The 18591-nt window shown below is 38.4% G+C and overlaps 1 protein-coding gene across 7 annotated transcripts in view; it reads right to left on the reverse strand.

Annotated features, from left to right (window-relative positions):
* The window catches only part of GANC (glucosidase alpha, neutral C), a 70512-nt gene that overhangs the window by 38161 nt on the left and 13760 nt on the right, over positions 1 to 18591 (reverse strand). For all 7 annotated transcript variants that reach the window (XM_036084615.2, XM_036084620.2, XM_036084617.2 and 4 more), the window contains 3 exons: positions 14198 to 14380; positions 3931 to 3976; positions 837 to 903 (listed from right to left, as the gene is read on the reverse strand). In XM_036084615.2, the coding sequence (XP_035940508.1) occupies positions 837 to 903; positions 3931 to 3976; positions 14198 to 14380 (296 nt within the window). The remainder of the gene's footprint in view (positions 1 to 836; positions 904 to 3930; positions 3977 to 14197; positions 14381 to 18591) is intronic.

An 18591-nucleotide genomic window follows, 5' to 3' on the forward strand; every position in this document is an offset into this window, starting at 1 on the left:
TTTTAGAGATACGGGAAAAATGCAAGTAACTAGGAGAAATAACAGACTTAAATTCACTCTTAGGTAAAAGTATTTGACATGAAATGGTCCTTATTTAAAGGAATTTATGGAAAGGGGGTGCTATAGAGAAGGTCAAATAGATTATGATGTTACAGAAAGGAAAGCCTGATGGCCCCCCTACTTAAACATTTTGGACATGTTGTCAGTCCTGATAATTATGCTAGGCTATAGATATAGATGCTAGAACAGAAATCTCAAGGTGTTAGGGAAGACCTGTTATCCTACTGGTAGGAGGGAGGAGGAAAGTATTTTTCCAACTCTATAAGCCCCAAGTATCTGAACTGTATATCCTAAAGAGACAAACTCCACCCCCGACACCCATTATCACTGTCTAGTGAGAAATGTCACAGATGGGCATGTGATACTCATGTGAATGATGGGGAGGCCTGGAAAAGGTTGAGAACCAATGGCTTGCAATGTTGGAGCTAATGAGCTCTAGAACTTCATTTCTCATCACTTGACTCTCATAAAAATAGAATGTGGCATTTGTGGCTGTCTGATATACTGAGTAGTACCAGCAGTGTGCTGACCTAGGCCCCTAACATGAGACCATCAACTCCATGAGGCCTGTACTTCTCTTACATACCCCACAAAAGGTACACATTCACTATTTCTCTGTTGCAGTGCATTAGTGAAGAACAGAAGACCCAAATCTGAGATTTCTGTTCCCCTTACAGAAATCACTTATTTGGGTGGAAGGTTGAAGAGACTTTAGATAGCGATATTTAGCCATTTTGGCATGTTCTCCTTTAATACTACACCAATTTCAATTTTACCATTAACTTTGACATCCACAAATTTTCCGAATTTCTCCTCCCACAGGCCCAGATCCTCTTGGTCTTCCTGATGGCACAAAAAAAGGAGCAAATTGAGTTTATACACTGCAACAAATGTGGTTACCACAATAGCATATTTTATTTGGATTGTTAAAAAATCAGACTGAGAAAATGAGTATCTTTTAAAAGACCTGTTTGTGATGTCAGTATATTTAACAAATTTGATCTGTGTTTTATATAAATGCTAGTAGTCATCCTCCTTATGAACTGCAGCTGACATGAATATAATTTTTTATTGTGGTAGAATAGACATAAAATTTACAATTTTAACTATTTATTTTCCACTTTAACGATTTTATTTATTTTTTTATTTTAAGTAACCTCTACACCCAACGTGGGGCTTGAACTCATGACCCTGAGATGAGGAGTCACATACTCTACTGAGCCAGCCAGGGACCCCACCACCATTTTTTTTCATTTTTACCAGGTTAAAATGACATTAAGTACATTCACATTGTTGTGCAACTATCATCCATCTCCAGAACTTTTATATCTTCCCAAACTGAATCTCCATACCCATTAAACAATAACTCCCCATACTGTCCCTCCCCAGCTTGTGACAACAGCCATTCTACTTCTTGTCTGTACAAATCTGACTACTGCAAATATCGCATATAACTAGAATCATGTAGTACCTGTCCTTTTGTAACTGGCTTATTTCACCTAGTATAATATCTTCAAGATTCATCCATTTTGTAGCATGTGTCAGAATTTCCTTCCTTTTTAAGGTCAAATGATAGTCCACTGTATGTATATACCACATTTTGTGTGTGCATTCATTTGTCAGTGACTCTTGGGTTCTGGACTGCTTTCACGTTTTGGCTACTGTGAATGATGCTGCTAAGAACACAAGCATACAAATATTTGTTTGAGTTCCTGCTTTCCCTTTCGGATATATATCCGTAAGTGAAATTGCTGGACCATATTGTAATTCTATGTTGAATTTTCTGAGGAACTGCCTCACCATTTGATATAAATATCTTTACACAGTCCAAAATGATGTGAAAACACTTTGAAAAATGCAGTCTTTACAAAAGTCAGATTTTTAAAATTCTTTTTTTTTTCTTGTAAACGTGTGAGGCAAAATAATTAGAATCAAATAATTTGGGTCAAAAAGCAGACATTTTGGATGAGATGGGTACTTCCCCACCCTGCTTCAGTTAGCCAAACTACATAATAAGTCAAGACTGCTCAGGTTCACAATCTTTTGATGTAGAGCTAATGAATTTTCTTGGCTTTACAAGTTTCCTTTCTTGGCTTTACAAGTTTCATTCTTCCTCTCTGGTAGAATGAAAAAGTCTTCTAGAAACTGTGTGTGTGTGTGTGTGTGTGTGAAATGCATGTTTCTTTTAAAAAATGAGCCCCATGCCCATTTCCAGGTGGTTTCTTCATAATTATAAGCTTCTGTAAAGTGAGCCTCTATGTGAATGTGTGTTTAAATCGCAACTGCATTCTTAATGTAGGGACTATTATCCTTGGGTCTGTGGATGGGCTTTAGAGTTTGTGAACTCCTTCAAACAGTATGAAAATTTTGTTGTACAGAGATGGTTCATAGCTTTCATCAGATTCTTGCAAGGACATCTACGACACAAAACCACTATCTAAGCTATCTAAATCTTTTTTTTTTTTTTTTTAAGATTTTATTTATTTATTTGACAGAGAGAGACACAACGAGAGAGGAAACACAAGCAAGGGGAGTGGGAGTGGGAGAGGGAGAAGCAGGCTTCCCACCGAGCAAGGAACCCGATGCGGGGCTTGATCCCAGGACCCTGGGATCATGACCTGAGCCGAAGGCAGATGCCTAAAAACTGAGCCACCCAGGCGCCCCCTATCTAAGCTATCTAATTAGAGGTCTCCCCAAAGCTGACTGGACATGTTGTCACAAAACTGTGTGAAGCTATGTCCTAGTTGTCCTTCTCGATTTGAAAATGGGAGAAATATTCTCTGTCATATTCATCAGCATGGGTCAGTTTTCAAGAGGAAGAAGCATGTCCTTACTGCACTGGAAATATTTTTCACCATTCCTGGTGGCCATACCTACTGTCAGGGATCCTTCAAAGATGCATGTGGCTTTGGATGAAGAGAAGATTTCTGGAATGCCCATTTTCCATAATTCAGCTAAAATAATCTTTTAAAAACAGACAGCAGACCACATATCTCTGCTGCTTACAGCCTTTCCAGGGTTTTCCTTTGCCCTTAAAGTCCAAAAAGGTTAACAAGACATAGAAGAATGCCAGCTCCATGGTAATGAGGGACTTCGATTTATTCAACGATACATCACCAATTCCTCGAACAGTGCCTGGCATATAGGAAATACTCAACAAATGTTTGTTGAATGCAAGAATTATTACAAGACTTTCCACAGAATTGCCCTGCCTATCTCTCTGGCCTTGTTATACAGCATCTTTACCTTTGTTTTTCTTTATCCTACTAAAAAGTATATATATTTTTAAAATGTCCTCAAATGTGCTCCTTCCTACCTCAAGGTCTTTGAATATGAAATTCCCTCTATTGGAATATTCTTTTCCCACCTTTTGACTAGCTAATGTATCCCCATGCATCAGTTTCAGTTGGAAAATCATTTCCTTCAGGAGGTCTATCTTGACCCTCATCTTGGTCAAGTTCCTTGTTATATTCTCCTATAGCACTCTTTTTAACACTCCTCATGCTTGTACTTGGTCAGTGTCCATCTTTCCTATTAGATTCTAAGATTCATGAGGACAGGCTGGGATTTGTTTTACTCACTGCTGATTCTCCTTGCCTAGCATAATTTTTTCAGCTGGCACAAAAGCAGGCACTCAGGAATTACCTGTTTTATGAATAAATGAATGAATGAATACATGAATAGACAAATGAATGAAAGAATGAGATGACAAGGTGAGCAAAAGAGATAGGCAGTCCCATTTATATGCAGTAGAGTATTTATCAAGTACCCATCTCTGAGAGGAAGGGAAGAACAGAACCATTATATTCCACATCATGGTAATGATGGTGAAAGAGATTTCAAAAAGCTAAATTGCTCAATCTAGATTACCTGAGAAGCGTCCACTGATGTGTCCTCCTTATTTTCTTTGGCAGCTCTGTTTCAATATAAATAACGTTGTTTCACTCATGGGAAAACTGACAGAATTTTGTTCAATGATAAAGATTTTAATTTCCAAATTTTGAGACCCCATAAATTGTATCTTTTAACTTATTAAAATAATGTCATTACAAAAATAAGTTTATGAAATTGAACATTTATGATGAACATTAATCCAATAGCTTGATTTATTAAAATGTAAATATATTTGAATTTTCTTGTTTACCCTTAAAGAATTTTATCAGTTTTATTATACATGTAATACATAATCCATCAATGAAACAAAACATAAGCAAGCAAGGTAGAACACAGCTGCCCTCACCCAATTTTACCTCAGTACAGAGCAACATAATGCACTGTCTTCCAAAATGATTGTTGACAACTTATTCTATCATGTACAGTTGGATTTGAGGGCTCATTTCTCCCCATTCTTAACAATACTGGATGTTATACACTTCTAAAATCTTTGCCAATCTAAAATTTTAGAAAAGACTTTCCTGCCTCCTGACAGTGTTCTGATGGAGTCTCAAAGTTTTTACTTTAGCTGCCCTATCAACGCATTGATTAGCATGGATTTTGTAAAATAGGATTTTAAAAACTGGAATGTAATTTGTTAAAGAGAAAAAAACTCATTTTCTCGAACAAAAAATTTTTTTAGAAAAGACAATACATTTCAATTTGAATTTCTTTCATTAAAGCTGTAAACTACCTTTTTATACATTAAATGGTATTTCTATTTCTTCTGTGAATTGTCTATTCGCACTATATGTTAATTTTTTAGTGTAAAATAAAGTATGGATATGGATGGGTATATAATGTAAGTTCAGAGGTTAAAGAGTAATATAAAGTGAACTGTGAACCCACATAAGCCACAGAGATGACTTGTTCCTTAGGAGTTCCTGCGTGCCTCTTCTCAAATGTATCATCTACCTCCTCCCCTGACCCTTCAGAAGTAACCACTTTACTCAATTTTGTGTGAAACCATTCCCTTGCTGTTCTTTATAGCATTCCCACAAATGTATGAGTCCTCCAACATGTATTTGGTTTTGCCTTTAAAATTTTTTTTATACAAATAGAAATGTACTGTAACATACTTTTTTCACTTTTTATTTTTTTATTTTTGGGGGAATCTTGTTTTAATTTGCAATTTCCTAATGATATATGATGTTGAACATCTTTTCATGTGCTTACTTGCCATCTGTATATCTTTTTTGGTAAGGTATCTGTTCAGCTCTTTGGCACACTTTAAAGTTCGGTGTTCATTTTCTTATTGTTGAATTTTAAGAGTTCTTTGTATATGTTGGGTAGCAGTCCTTTATCTGATGCATCTTTTGCAAATATTTCTTCCAAGTCTGTGGCTTGTCTTCTCATTTTCTTGACATTGTTTTTCACAAAGCATTAGTTTTTAATTTTAACGAAGCCCAATTTATCAGTTATTTCTTTCATGGATCATGCCTTTGGTGGTGTATTAAAAAATCATCACCATAACCAAGGTCATCTAGGTTTTCTTCTATGTTATCTTCTAGGAATTTTATAGTTTTGTAATTTACATTTAGATCTATGACCCATTTTGAGTTCATTTTTGGGAAGGGTATAAGGTCTATGCCTAGATTCATTTTTTTAAAATTTTTTATTGTTATGTTAATCACCATACATTACATCATTAGTTTTTGATGTAGTGTTCCATGATTCATTGTTTGTGCATAACACCCAGTGCTCCATGCAGAACATGCCCTCTTTAATATGCATCACCAGGCTAACCCATCCTCCCACCCCCCTCCCCTCTAGAACCCTCAGTTTGTTTTTCAGAGTCCATCGTCTCTCATGGTTCGTCTCCCCCTCCGACTCCCCCCCTTCATTCTTCCCCTCCTGCTATCTTCTTTTTTTTTTTTCTTAACATATATTGCATTATTTCAGAGGTACAATCTGTGATTCAACAGTCTTGCACAATTTACAGCGCTCACCATAGCACATACCCTCCCCAATGCCTATCACCCAGCCACCCCATCCCTCCCACCCCCCCACTCCAGCAACCCTCAGTTTGTTTCCTGAGATTAAGAATTCCTCATATCAGTGAGGTCATATGATACATGTCTTTCTCTGATTGACTTATTTCGCTCAGCATAACACCCTCCAGTTCCATCCACGTCGCTGCAAATGGCAACATCTCATTCCTTTTGATGGCTGCATAATATTCCATGTATGTATATATATATATATATATATATATATATATATATATATATATACCACATCTTCTTTATCCATTCATCTGTCGATGGACATCTTGGCTCTTTCCATAGTTTGGCTATTGTGGACATTAGATTCATTTTTGAAATATATTTTTTATTCAGGTAAAATTTAGTGTCTTATTAGTTTCAGGTGTACAGTATAATATTGCAACACTTCTATACATTACTCAGTGCTCATCATGGTAAGTGTACTCCTAATCCCCTTCACCTATTTTACCCATCCCCATTCCCACCTCTCTTCTGGCAACCACCAGCTTACTCTCTATATTTAAGAGTCTGGGGTTGTTTTTGTTTGTTTGTTTGTTTCTTTTAATTTGTTCATTTGTTTTGTTTCTTATATTCCACATATCAGCGAAATTATTAGGTATTTGTCTTTCTCACACTGACTTATTTCACTTAGCATTATACCTTCTAGATCCATCCATATTGCTGCAAATGGCAAGATTTCATTCTTTTTTACGGCTGAGTAATATTCCATTGTGTGTGTGTGTGTGTGTGTGTGTGTGTGTGTGTGTGTGGGTGTGTGTGGTGTACATACATACACACACCACACACATATATACCATATCTTCTTTAACCATTCATCTATGGATGGACACTTGGGTTGTTTTCATATCTTGGCTATTGTAAATAAGGCTGCAGTAAACATAGGGGTGCACATATCTTTTTGAAATAGTATTTTGTTTTCTTTAGGTAAATACCAGTAGCCAACACTATTTATTGAAGATACTGTCTTTTCAGGAACTGTATGTTCCTGTTTCCTTTGTTGAAGATTAATTACCTGTATATGCACGGACTTATTTCTGGACTGTGTTCTGTTCCACTGATCTATGTTTTTGTTTTTGTGCCAATACCATACTGTTTTGATTACTATAGCTTTGTAGTATACTTTGAAATCAAGGGACATGATACCTCTAGCTTTGTTCTTTCTCAAGATTGCTTTGGCTATTTGGCTATCTTTTGTGGCTCTACACATATTTTAAGATTATTTGTTCTATTTCTGAGAAAAATTTCATTGGTATCTTGATAGCGATTGCATTCAATCTATAGACTACTTTGGGTGGTATGGATATTTTAACAATATTAATTCTTCCAATTCATGAGCACAGTGTATCTTTCCATTTATTTGTGCTGTCTTCAGTTTCTTTCATCATTGTCTTACAGATTTTAGAGTTCAGGTCTTTCATGTCCTTGGTTACATTTATTCCTAGGTATTTTATTCTTTTTGATGCAATTGTAAATGGGACTGTTTTCTTACTCTCTCTGATAGTTATTAGTATATAGAAATGCAACAAATTTCTGTATATTAATTTTGCATCCTGCAACTTTAGTGAATTTATTTATTAATTCTAGTAGTTTTTTTGGTGGAACCTAGCATTTTCTATATACAGCATCATATAGTCTGCAAATAGTGACAGTCTTACTCCTTTTCCTATTTGGATGCCTTTTTTTTTTTTTTTCGTCTTATTGCTGTGGATAGGACTTCCAGTACTGTTGAATAATAGTGGGAAGAGTTGGCATCCTCGTCTTGCTCCTGTTCTAAGAGAAAAAGCTTTTAGCTTTTCACTCTTGAGTATGATCTTAGCTATGGGTTGCCATATATGGCATTTATTATGTTGTAGTATGTTCCTTTTGTACCAACTTTGTTCTAAGTTTTTATAATGAATGGATGTTGAATTTTATTGAATTCCTTTTCTGCATCTATTGAGATGATCATGATTTTTATCCTTATTTTTGTTAATGCAGTGTATCATGTATCATGTTGATTAATTTGTGGATACTGAACCACCCTTTCGTCCCTGGAATAAGTCCCATTTGATCATGTTTGATTCTTTTATTTTTATTTTTTTATTTTTTAAAGATTTTATTTATTTATTTGACACAGAGAGAGAGGGAACACAAGCAGGGCGAGTGGGAGAGGGAGAAGCAGGCTTCCCGCCGAGCAAGGAGCCCGATGCGGGGCTCGATCCCAGGACCCTGGGATCAGGACCTGAGCCGAAGGCAGACGCTTAACGACTGAGCCACCCAGGCGCCCCTGTTTGATTCTTTTAAAGCATTGTTGAATTTGGTTTGCTAATATGCTGTATAGGATTTTTATATCAATGTTCATCATGAATATTAGCCTAAGTTTTCTTTTTTAATGATAGGTAATGTTGGCCTTATAGAATGAATTTGGAAGCATTCATTCCTCTTCAATTTTTGTAATATTTTGAGAGGAATAGGTATTAACTTTTCTTTAAATGTTTTGTAGAATTTGCTTGTGACGTCATCTAGTCCTGGACTTTTGTTTGCTGGAAGTTTTTGGATTACTGATTCAATTTCATTACTAGTAATTAGTTCAAATTTTCTATTTCTTCTTGGTGTAGTCTTGGAAGACTGTATATTTTAGGAATTTATGCATTTCTTCTAGGTTCTCCTATTTGCTGGCATGTAATTGTTTATCATGGTCTCATATAATCCTTTGTATTTCTGTGGTATCGATTGTAACTTCTCTTTAACTTGATTTTTATTTGTGCCCTCTCTTTTTCTTGATGAGTCTGGATAAAGATTTATCAATTTCATTTATCTTTTCAAAGAACCAGCTCTTCATTTCACTCATCTTTTCTATTGTTTTTAAGTCTATTTTATTTATTTCTACTCTGATCTTTATTATTTCCTTCCTTCTATGATTTAGGGCTTTGTTTTGTTTTTCTTAGTTCCTGTAGGTATAAGATTACAATGTTCATTTGAGATTTTTGTTTCTTGAGGTAGGCCCCTTTTGCAATAAACTTCCCGGTTAAAACTACTTTTGTTGCACCCATAGATTTTGGACTACTGTGTTTCCACTTCCATTTGTTTCTAGGTATTTTTTTACTTCCTCTTTATTTACATATTAGCTGTTTAGTAGTATGTTGTTTAGTCGCCACATGTTTGTGGGTTTTTTCCCCAGTTTTCTTCCTGTACTTGATTTCTAGTTTCTTAACATTGTAGTTGAAAAACATGCTTGATAATGATTTCAACTTTCTTAAATTTACTGACACTTGTTTTGTGGCTTAGTAAGTGGTCTGATCCGGAGAATGTTCCATGTGCACTTGAAAAGAATGTATATTCTGCTGTTTTTGCATGGAATGTCTGTACATGCATGTATGTGTGTATAACGTTCATCTGGTCTAATGTGTCATTTCTTGTTGGATCTTTCCCTTTATCATTATTGTGTGATGGCCTTGTCTCTTGTTACTTTGTTTTAAAGTCTGTTTGGCCATTTAAGTTCAAGCATATTCTAAATGCACTACATTTTTACTCCTCCCACACCATGTTTTAGGTTTTTGAAGTCATATTTTAAAGCTTTTTTTTTTTTTTTAAGTTTTTATTTATTTATTTGACAGAGACAGTGAGAGAGCACAAGCAGGGGGAACAGCAGAGGGAGAGGGAGAAGCAGGCTCCCCGCCAAGCAGGGAGCCCGACGCGGGGCTCGATCCCAGGACCCTGGGATCATGACCTGAGCCGAAGGCAGACGCTCAACCATCTGAGCCACCCAGGCGCCCCTGAAGTCATATTTTACATCTTACTATTTTGTGTATCCCTTGACTAATTATTGTAGGTCTAGATGGTTTTATTACTTTTGTCTTTTAACCTTGTACAAGCTACGCAGGTGGCTGAACCACTACCTTTATTATATGTTTATCTTTACCAATGAGATTTTTTCTTTTATAATTTTCTTATTTCTAGTTATGGACTTTTCTTTTCCATTTAAGGAAGTCCCTTTAACATTTCTTGGAAGGTTGGTTTCATGTTGATGAACTCCTTTAGCTTTTGCTTATTTGGGAAACCCCTTATTGCTCCTTCAATTCTGAGGAATAACCCTGCCAAGTATTCTTAGTTGTAAGTTCTTCTCCTATCAGCACTTTGAATATAAAATATAAAGGTCACTCCCTTCTGGCCTATCAGGTTTACGGGTTTCCCTTGTATGTAACTAGTTTTTCCTTTGCTGCTTTTAAGATTCCCTCATCTTTAACTATTGATACTCCCACTGTGATGTGTCTTGGGGTGGGTCTCTTTGGGTTCATCTTATTTGGCTCTCTCTGTGCTTTCTGGACTTGGATGTCTATTTCTTTCACCAGATTAGAGAAGTTTTCTGCCATTGTTTTTTTTTTTTTAATTATTTATTTTGAGAGAGAGAAAGGAAGAGAACTAGTGGGGAGAGGGGCAGAGGGAGAGGAAGAAGCAGACTTCCTGCTGAGCACAGAGCCCAACACAGGGCTCGACCCCAGCACCCTGAGATCATGAACTGAGCTGAAGTCAGATGCTTAACCAACTGAGCCACCCAAGTGCCCCCATTATTTCTTTAAATAGGGTTTCTGTCCCTTTTTCTCTCTCTCTTCTCCTTCTGGGACCCCCTAAAATGTGAATGTTAGTATGCTTGATGTCCTAGTGGTCCCTTAAACTATCCTCATTAAAAAAAAAAAAAATTCTTTTTTCTTTTTGCTTCTCTGATTGGGTGATTTACAATACCCTGTCTTCAGATTGCTGATCTGTTCTTCTGAATCATTTAATCTGCTGCTGATTCCCTCTGGTGTATTTTTCACTTCAGTTACTGTAACCTTCAGTTGATGGGTTCTTTTTGTATTTTCTACTTCCATGTTGAAGTTTTCACTGTGTTATCCATTCATCTCCCCAGTTTGGTGAGCATCTTTATGACCATTAAATTCTTTATCTGGTAGATTGCTTATCTCTGTTTCTTTAGTTTTTTTTCTGAAGTTTTGGCTTGTTCTTTCATTTGGAACATATTCTTCTGTCTCCTCATTACCTGAGTCTCTGTTTGTTTCTATATATTAGGTAGATCAGTTACATCTGATCTTGAAGGAGTGGCTTTATGCAGAAGGTATCCTGTGGGTCCAGTAGCATAAACCCCCAGCCACCCCAGTCAGCTGCCCCAAGAGTGTGTTCCCTATGTGGGCGGCATGCACCTTCCTGTAGTGACTGGGTTGCAGTTGGTGCGGACTCACAGGTGTGTAGGGCTATCCTCCAGCATGACCGTCTGTGAGGTCTGACTGACTGCTACGGTCATGCTCGTTAGTGGGGCTAGCCCCTGGCCCATCTGACTGAAAGGCCTGGTTGTGACTGTTGTGGATATGCTGTTATGTGGGGTTGGTCCCTGGCATGGCTGGCTGTGAGGCCTGGCTATGACAGCTGTGGGTGCACTGGTGGGTGGGGCATATCTCCTTCTTGGCTTGCTGAGGGGTCCAGCTGTGACTGCTGTAGGTGTTCTAGTTTGTAGGGCTGGCCCCCCAGGGTGGAGGTGCTTAGGAGGGGTTCTGGTCTTAGCTGAGGCTGCCCGCTGCAAATGCTGGGGTTGAAGGCTGCTTAGGGGGAGCTCTGATGCTAGCCAAAGGCACCCACCAGGAATGCCAGTGTGCAGAGACACCTGGGAGGGGGTCCAGGCTGGGAGATGGCTTGGGTGGAGCAAGTCTGCAGGGGAACACTGGACAGCATGAGTGGCACTAGCAGAGTAGATACAGAGTACCAGAAATGACACCCACCAATGCTGGGCCAGCTAGGTAGAAGAATGGTACCCACCAGTGCATCTGTCCCTGGAGGACATTCCAACAGATTCCTGCCATTCTGGCCCATGCCCTAAAATTAGTCAATGGATCTCCTTCCCATATCACCCAGGCGTTTTTCAAGTGGTTGCCTCTGTGCTGGGACTCAAAGCCAAGCGTGATTGTGCACATGCCATTTAAGAGCAGAGTCTCAGTTTTCTCCTGCCCTCTGACTCTCTTGGACATAAGAACTGTTGGTTTTCATAGGCAGACATTATGGGAGCTCATCTTCCTGGTAGAGGTTCCCTGGGACATGGAGCCTGATGTGGGGCTCAGACACCTTGTTCCTAAGGGCAGGCCTCTACAGTTGTGAAAGCCTTCCCAGTTGTGGGTTGCTGCACTCGGGGTGTGGGACCTGACTAAACCATGTCTCTGCTCCTCCAACCCATCTTGATGTGTTTTTTTCTTTATATCCTTAGTTGTATATGATCTGTTCTGCTAGTCTCTAGTTCCTTGTCAGAGACAGTGTTCTTTTTTTTTTTTTTAAGTAGGTTCCACACCCAGTGTGGAGCCCAACATGGGGCTTGAACTCACAACTCTGAGGCCAGGACCTGAGCTGAAATCAAGAGTCAGACACTAAATCGACTGAGCCACCCAGGCGCTCCTCAGAGATAGTTTTCTATATGTAGTTGTAGATTTTGATGTGTGTGTGGGAGGAGGTGAGCTCAAGATCTTCTTACACCACCATCTTGATTTTGCCTCTTTTTATGTTTTTTTTATGTGTAATTTTTTTCATCTGGGATTCATTTTTGCTAATGTTGTGAGGTTTGGACCTAACTTAAATCTTTTTCCAGGTGGATAATCTGATTTTCCTAACACAAATGTAAATGCTGGAAATATGAACTAGTACACAACCTCTATGGAAGGTAATTTGGCAGCATCAGTCAGAATTACAAATTCCGTTTGATCAGCAATTGTACTTCTATGACTCTAGCCTATGGATGGACTTGCATGTATGCAAAATGACACATATACAAAGTTATCCATGAAGTCAGTAGTTGTAAAACAAGATTAGAAACAATTTTGAAGTCCATCAAGAGGGAATTTACTAAATGAATCACGGTGTAACCATACAATAGAAACTATACAGCTGCTTTAAAGAAATTAGGAACTACCACATTGGTAAATGAAAAACAGCAAAGTGCAGAATAATGTGTAAAGGTGGTATCATATGTGTTAAGAAAGGAAAAAGCAAAGCACATATGTATCTTACTGTATAAACATAAATTATCTCTGGAAGGATACATAAAAAACTGGAAATATTGATTACTATCAAGGATGGAATGGGTAGCTCAAGGACAAATGGTGAGGGAGACTTTTCAATATATACCCCTTTGTAGCATATGCTTATTTAAAAAATAAATGAAAATATTAAGGCCCAACTTAGATATCACCTCTAAAACAAAAATATGGGAGTTTATTAAAAGAAAAAAAATTTTAAATATAAATAACCCAGGTACTGGGTACACAGGTATTTGTTATGCTATCAGTATTTTTCTTTTTTTTTTTTCCACTTTTTATTTCATTATAATGGTAAAATGCTCATAGTGAAAATCTCCAACTGTTCAGAGGGTAAAAAGCAAAAACCAAAGTCCCTTCTACCCAAACAACCCTGCAGTTTTATTCCGCAGAGGTATATCAGTATTTTTCAATTAAAAAATTGAATATTCATAAAGTACTAATAAGTGGCAGAATTACAGGTATTTAAATTTTTCTTTTCAATATTTTCTATTTTTCCTACAATGAACAGATATTATTCTCTGGAATAAGAAAATAAGACTTTTATATATAAAAATACAAATAAGTTGAAATCCAGAAAAAAATCACTATGTGGGAATAATGAATGTTGAATGTTTTCTACAGATTACATAAGATGTTCATTATTAGGATAAAAGTAGAACTACAGACTGGAGGATTTAAAAACAATAGTGGTAAAAATGGAAGAAGAATCTCCCCCTATTACATAACCTCCCAGTTCATGTCACCCCCACACAAACAGCTTTGATCAAATGATTGTTTCCTGAAAATTCAAGTGTAGGATAACTCAAGTTATTGTAAGGGGATAAAGTGAAATTCTGAAGACATCAGTTCATATTAACATTTATCAAGTCTCAACAGAGTGTTTTTTAGGGGTGTAGAGGGTAGAGAATGCCACCAGTTAAACACACAGGATATGTTAAGAGTATCAGTTTGCAAAAGTCTGGGAATCATTCTTGTTATCAAGCCTGCATTTACTTGCACAGGTGAAAAGCTGAAATTTCTCAGAACAATATTCCAGCAAATAAGGCGAACCAATTTTCCATGGTGATATATCAACTATTTAGGCAATTAGTAATCCCAATCAGGTGTTCTAAAGTTCTTTGTATGTCAAGTAATGTGCAAAAATACCTTTGCTTGAGAGGAATCTGCAGGTGCTCGAAGTACAACTGGCCCAGGGAGTTTATGCTCATCACAACCTCTTCTTCAGACACCAAATCTATCTTGAATGGGTTTGCTGTGATATTACACTTCAGATCTCCTTTTCCATCTGTCAATACCAAACTATCTGCATCCCCTGAACATGAAATCAGCCTAGAAAACAAAACAAGAAGAGAAAAACAGGTTACATGGCTCAATGTGATTCTCAATTCAAATTAATGTGTAAATGGGGTGCCTGGGTGGTTCAGTCAGTTAAGCACCTGGCTCTTGATTTCAGCTCAGGTCATGATCTCAGGGTTGTGAGATGGGAGTGCTACACTGAGCTCCATGCTGGGTGAGGAGTCTGCTTGAGATTCTCTCTCCTTCGCCCTCTGCCCCTCCTCACCCCCCACCCCGCCCCGCATGAGCTCTCTCTCTCTCAAAAAAAAAAAAAAGAAGAATTAATGTGTAAATCAATATTCATGTAACATAGCATAGATAAGGCAGTGGAAAGCGGTAACTGAGAGCATGGGTTTTGGTGTCAGAAAGGCTGGATTGAACGTAGCTCTATCATGCACTAGGTGCATAACTTTGGACAAATTAATCAGTCTATCCAGTTCTCAGTTTCCTCATCTGTAAAGTAGAATTAACAAAAGCAAGAACAAATACAGCTTTCAGGGAGAATTAAATGAGATCACGCATGCAAAGCACTTGGCAGCGCCTGGCACATAATAAGCGCTCAGTAAATGTTCGCTATCATCATCATTACTTTGGTCTGGACAGCACTAAACACTTCGCTTTTCTCTCTCATGCCAACCATACACTCAGAAACTAAGGAAATAACCTAGATTGGATTTTGACCCACTGAGTCCATAGTGAGACGGATTCTCTCCTGACTTCCATCAGTCCCTAATTTGACAGGTAGACTGTTAGGATATTCTGGATTCCCAGGAATATGTAAGCTCAGAGGCAGCACTTAAAATCCCTTAGAGGTCTAGATATTCCTTTCTCGGTGCATAGTCACCCTGGTAAGTGGTCACATGCCTCTTTAGGGAAGGTGAGGAGGGATATTTTATGTTCTTATTATATCCTTATCAAGTCCTTCATGCATTCTAGGCCTCCCTCTCAAGCAAGATGCCTGGGTTCTGGAAACTGTCTGGAGTTGGGTGGGAGGTTGTATCTCACTGTTCATCAAACCTAAGTGGAGTTCTTTTGTTTTTTGCACTTTAGTGCATCTATTTCAGTCCAATGGACCCTTTGATACATTGTTCATTGCCCCAAGGGTTAAACCATTTTGGGTACCATACATACAGGGCTACACATTATGGAAACATGTTCACCATGTCTCTATCAACTAAATGCTTCTGCTTTCATTCTGCCACCTGGAGTCTCACCATCTTCACTGAAATCAGGGAGCCCATTTTTTTTTTTTTTTTAAAGATTTTATTTATTTATTTGAGAGAGAGAGCGAGAGAGAACAGGAGCAGGGGGAAGGGAAATGGGAGGGGGAGGGGCAGAGGGAGAAGCAGACTCCCTGCTCAGCAGGGAGCCTGATGTGACACGGGGCTCTATCTCAGGACCCTGAGATCATGACCTGAGCCGAAGGTAGACAACCACCCAGATGCCCCTCAGGGAGCCCATTTTTTTTTTTTTTTTTTTTTTAAGATTTTATTTATTTATTTGACAGAGAGAGACACAGCGAGAGCAGGAACACAAGCAGGGGGAGTGGGAGAGGGAGAAGCAGGCTCCCCGCAGAGCAGGGAGCCCGATGCGGGGCTCGATCCCAGGACCCTGGGATCATGACCTGAGCCGAAGGCAGACGCTTAACGACTGAGCCACCCAGGCGCCCCTAGGGAGCCCATTTTGATGGCATCATTTCCCACCATTATGTCTACCTCACAAAAGACATTCACTCACTACAATGCTTTCCAAGTGTTCCCTTACCAATTTATTTCTCAGTGAAGGGAATATCTTTTGGATCCTCTTGGAAAACAAAATTAGGGGCTAGATGAGCTGTTGTATATGATATATCCACTTCAACATCTTTACCTCCCTAAGTCTATGGGTCATTTCTTCTACTCTGTGCCAAGGAATTTCTGGTAGCTCAGCTTCATTCAGCAGAGTCCATAGCTGAATAGATTATAATTAACCAACCAAGCAAATAATTAGATCCACTCCCTGCTGTCCAAGCTAGCATATCAAATCTAGATTTTCTGGTACATGTGCTCATGTCAATAAATTTAATGTGGTCCTAAAATTATGTTCCTTCCTTCAGTCTAGGAGCCCCTCAGAAATCATTTCCATCAATCATTCCATTGCCAAGAGAAAATCCTGTAATTCCGTAGGTGTTGGGTTTGACTGTAATTAGCTCCTTAGGCATGTTGGGCTCTGATAGTGGTTTTAAAGGCAGCGAAGGGAGGTAGGGATGAGGCACAAGGAGCACTGGAATCCCCGCACAATATATCTTAGGTGAGGTCAACACAGGGTGTCCAAGTAAGGTAGGATCAGCTATGTTAGAGGAAAAGGAGCTGCTTCTGCTGGAACAGGAGGCTTGATGGAATTCTGAGGTTTGGGTACTCAGTTATTCAAATATTCCCAAATGTTGCTATTTAATTTTCCCTTTTCCCAGTTAGTGCCCTAAATTCACAGAACTGATGAGGCTGTGAATTAAACGCATGGTCTAATTCAGCGAACCACAGAATCAAACTCTCAGCTATAAGGACTTGGTAGCTATAACAGATATGAGAGACTTTTAGGACTGTCATAAAAACTTATTTGGTTTCTGACAAATGCCTGAGCTAAGAATTTAAAACCTGAGACTGTACTTTTCTTTCTTTAAGTTCTTCAGTTAAGTTAATAATAGGCCACTTCAGAGTTTTGAGTTCTTTATGACAATTGTGCTATGCTATGTCCCTATTTCTTGGTTTGCAAGGGCCATACTTTCAATATGCACTTTATTTCAGTTGACCATGGGTAGTAATTTAAGTAACTCTGCCATGGAATGCTGTGCTTTACTGCTAGTTGTATTAGTTTGCTAGGCCTGCCACAACAAATGCCACACTGGGTAGGTAGCTTAAACTACAGAAATTAATTCTCTCAAAATTCTAGAGGCTAGAAGTCCAAGATCAAAGTGTCAGTGGGTTTGGTTTCTTCTGAGACCTTTCTCCTTGGCTTTCAGATAGCCATCGTCTTGCTATGTCCTCACACAGTCATCCCTCTGTCTGTGTTACTTGTGTCCTAATATCCTCTTCGTATGGGACACAAGTCATATTGTATTAGAGTCCACTCTAATGACCCCATTTTAACTTAGTTACCTCTTCAAAGGCCATACCTCTAAATATAGTCACATTTAGAGGTATAGGAGGTTAGGGTTTCAACAAATGAGCTTGGGGGGGGGCACAATTCAGTCCATAACACTAATATCTCATCCTTTAATGATAACCAGGTCCTTACTGTTTTCAAATCCAGCCAAATCTGCTAACCAATCTCATATTCCCCTCCTGGAGGGTTTGTTACCTATACTCACTTCTGATACTAAAGTCTATATCAACCAAGAGTCAACTGTAGATTAAAGAAAACACTCTGGTTATTTTAGGTAGAAAATAAGTGACTTAATATGGGGGACTTAGGAGCTTACAACATCATGGGAAGTGTTGAGGTAATAGAAATGACCCATAGAACAATACTGCATAACTGTATGGTCAATGGAACTTTTATTGCAGCTAGAATCAGGAAGTTGGATAATCAGAAGTCACTATGGCAACTGCTGGGCTCCAAGATCATGCCATGTCAGCTCCAGAAATCAGGAAATGACTGCCCTCACTAATGTACCTCTAGAGACATTCTATGGCTGCCAAATCCACATTAGCAAAATGGGAAGCTCAGTTCTGAAATCAAGATCCCTGTAAGTGCATCTGATTGGGAGAACCTGAATTATACCAGAAACTAGCTGCATGGGAATATAGGAGATGGAAGAATGTAGTTTTTAGCTTTCTAGTTAGTGCAGTAGTCAAAGGCCCTCTAGAAAGAGGTTGGAACAGAAGCAGAATATGCCATATTTATTACACAAAGCTAGTTATTGCCCTGACCCCAAAACATGGCAACAATAACACAGAAAAAGAGAAGTACAGATGAATTTTGCTTATGAACATAGTTGTAAAAATGTTAAAGGATGTACCAGTAAAGCAAATCCTCCAGGATAGTAAAAAATAATATACTGTGACGAAGTATACACCCACATCCATATACATACAAACACAAGTGTGCACGCAAATTGCAAAGTCTTACGAACAGTCTCTTTTTAATTCCTGTTTCATAAGTTCTTGGCATATAGTAGGAGCTCAATGAACAGACAGACCTATTTTGAATTTACGATGATTCTACTA

This window comes from Halichoerus grypus, chromosome 8 (assembly GCF_964656455.1).
Source record: "Halichoerus grypus chromosome 8, mHalGry1.hap1.1, whole genome shotgun sequence".
Taxonomy (NCBI): Eukaryota; Metazoa; Chordata; class Mammalia; order Carnivora; family Phocidae; genus Halichoerus; species Halichoerus grypus.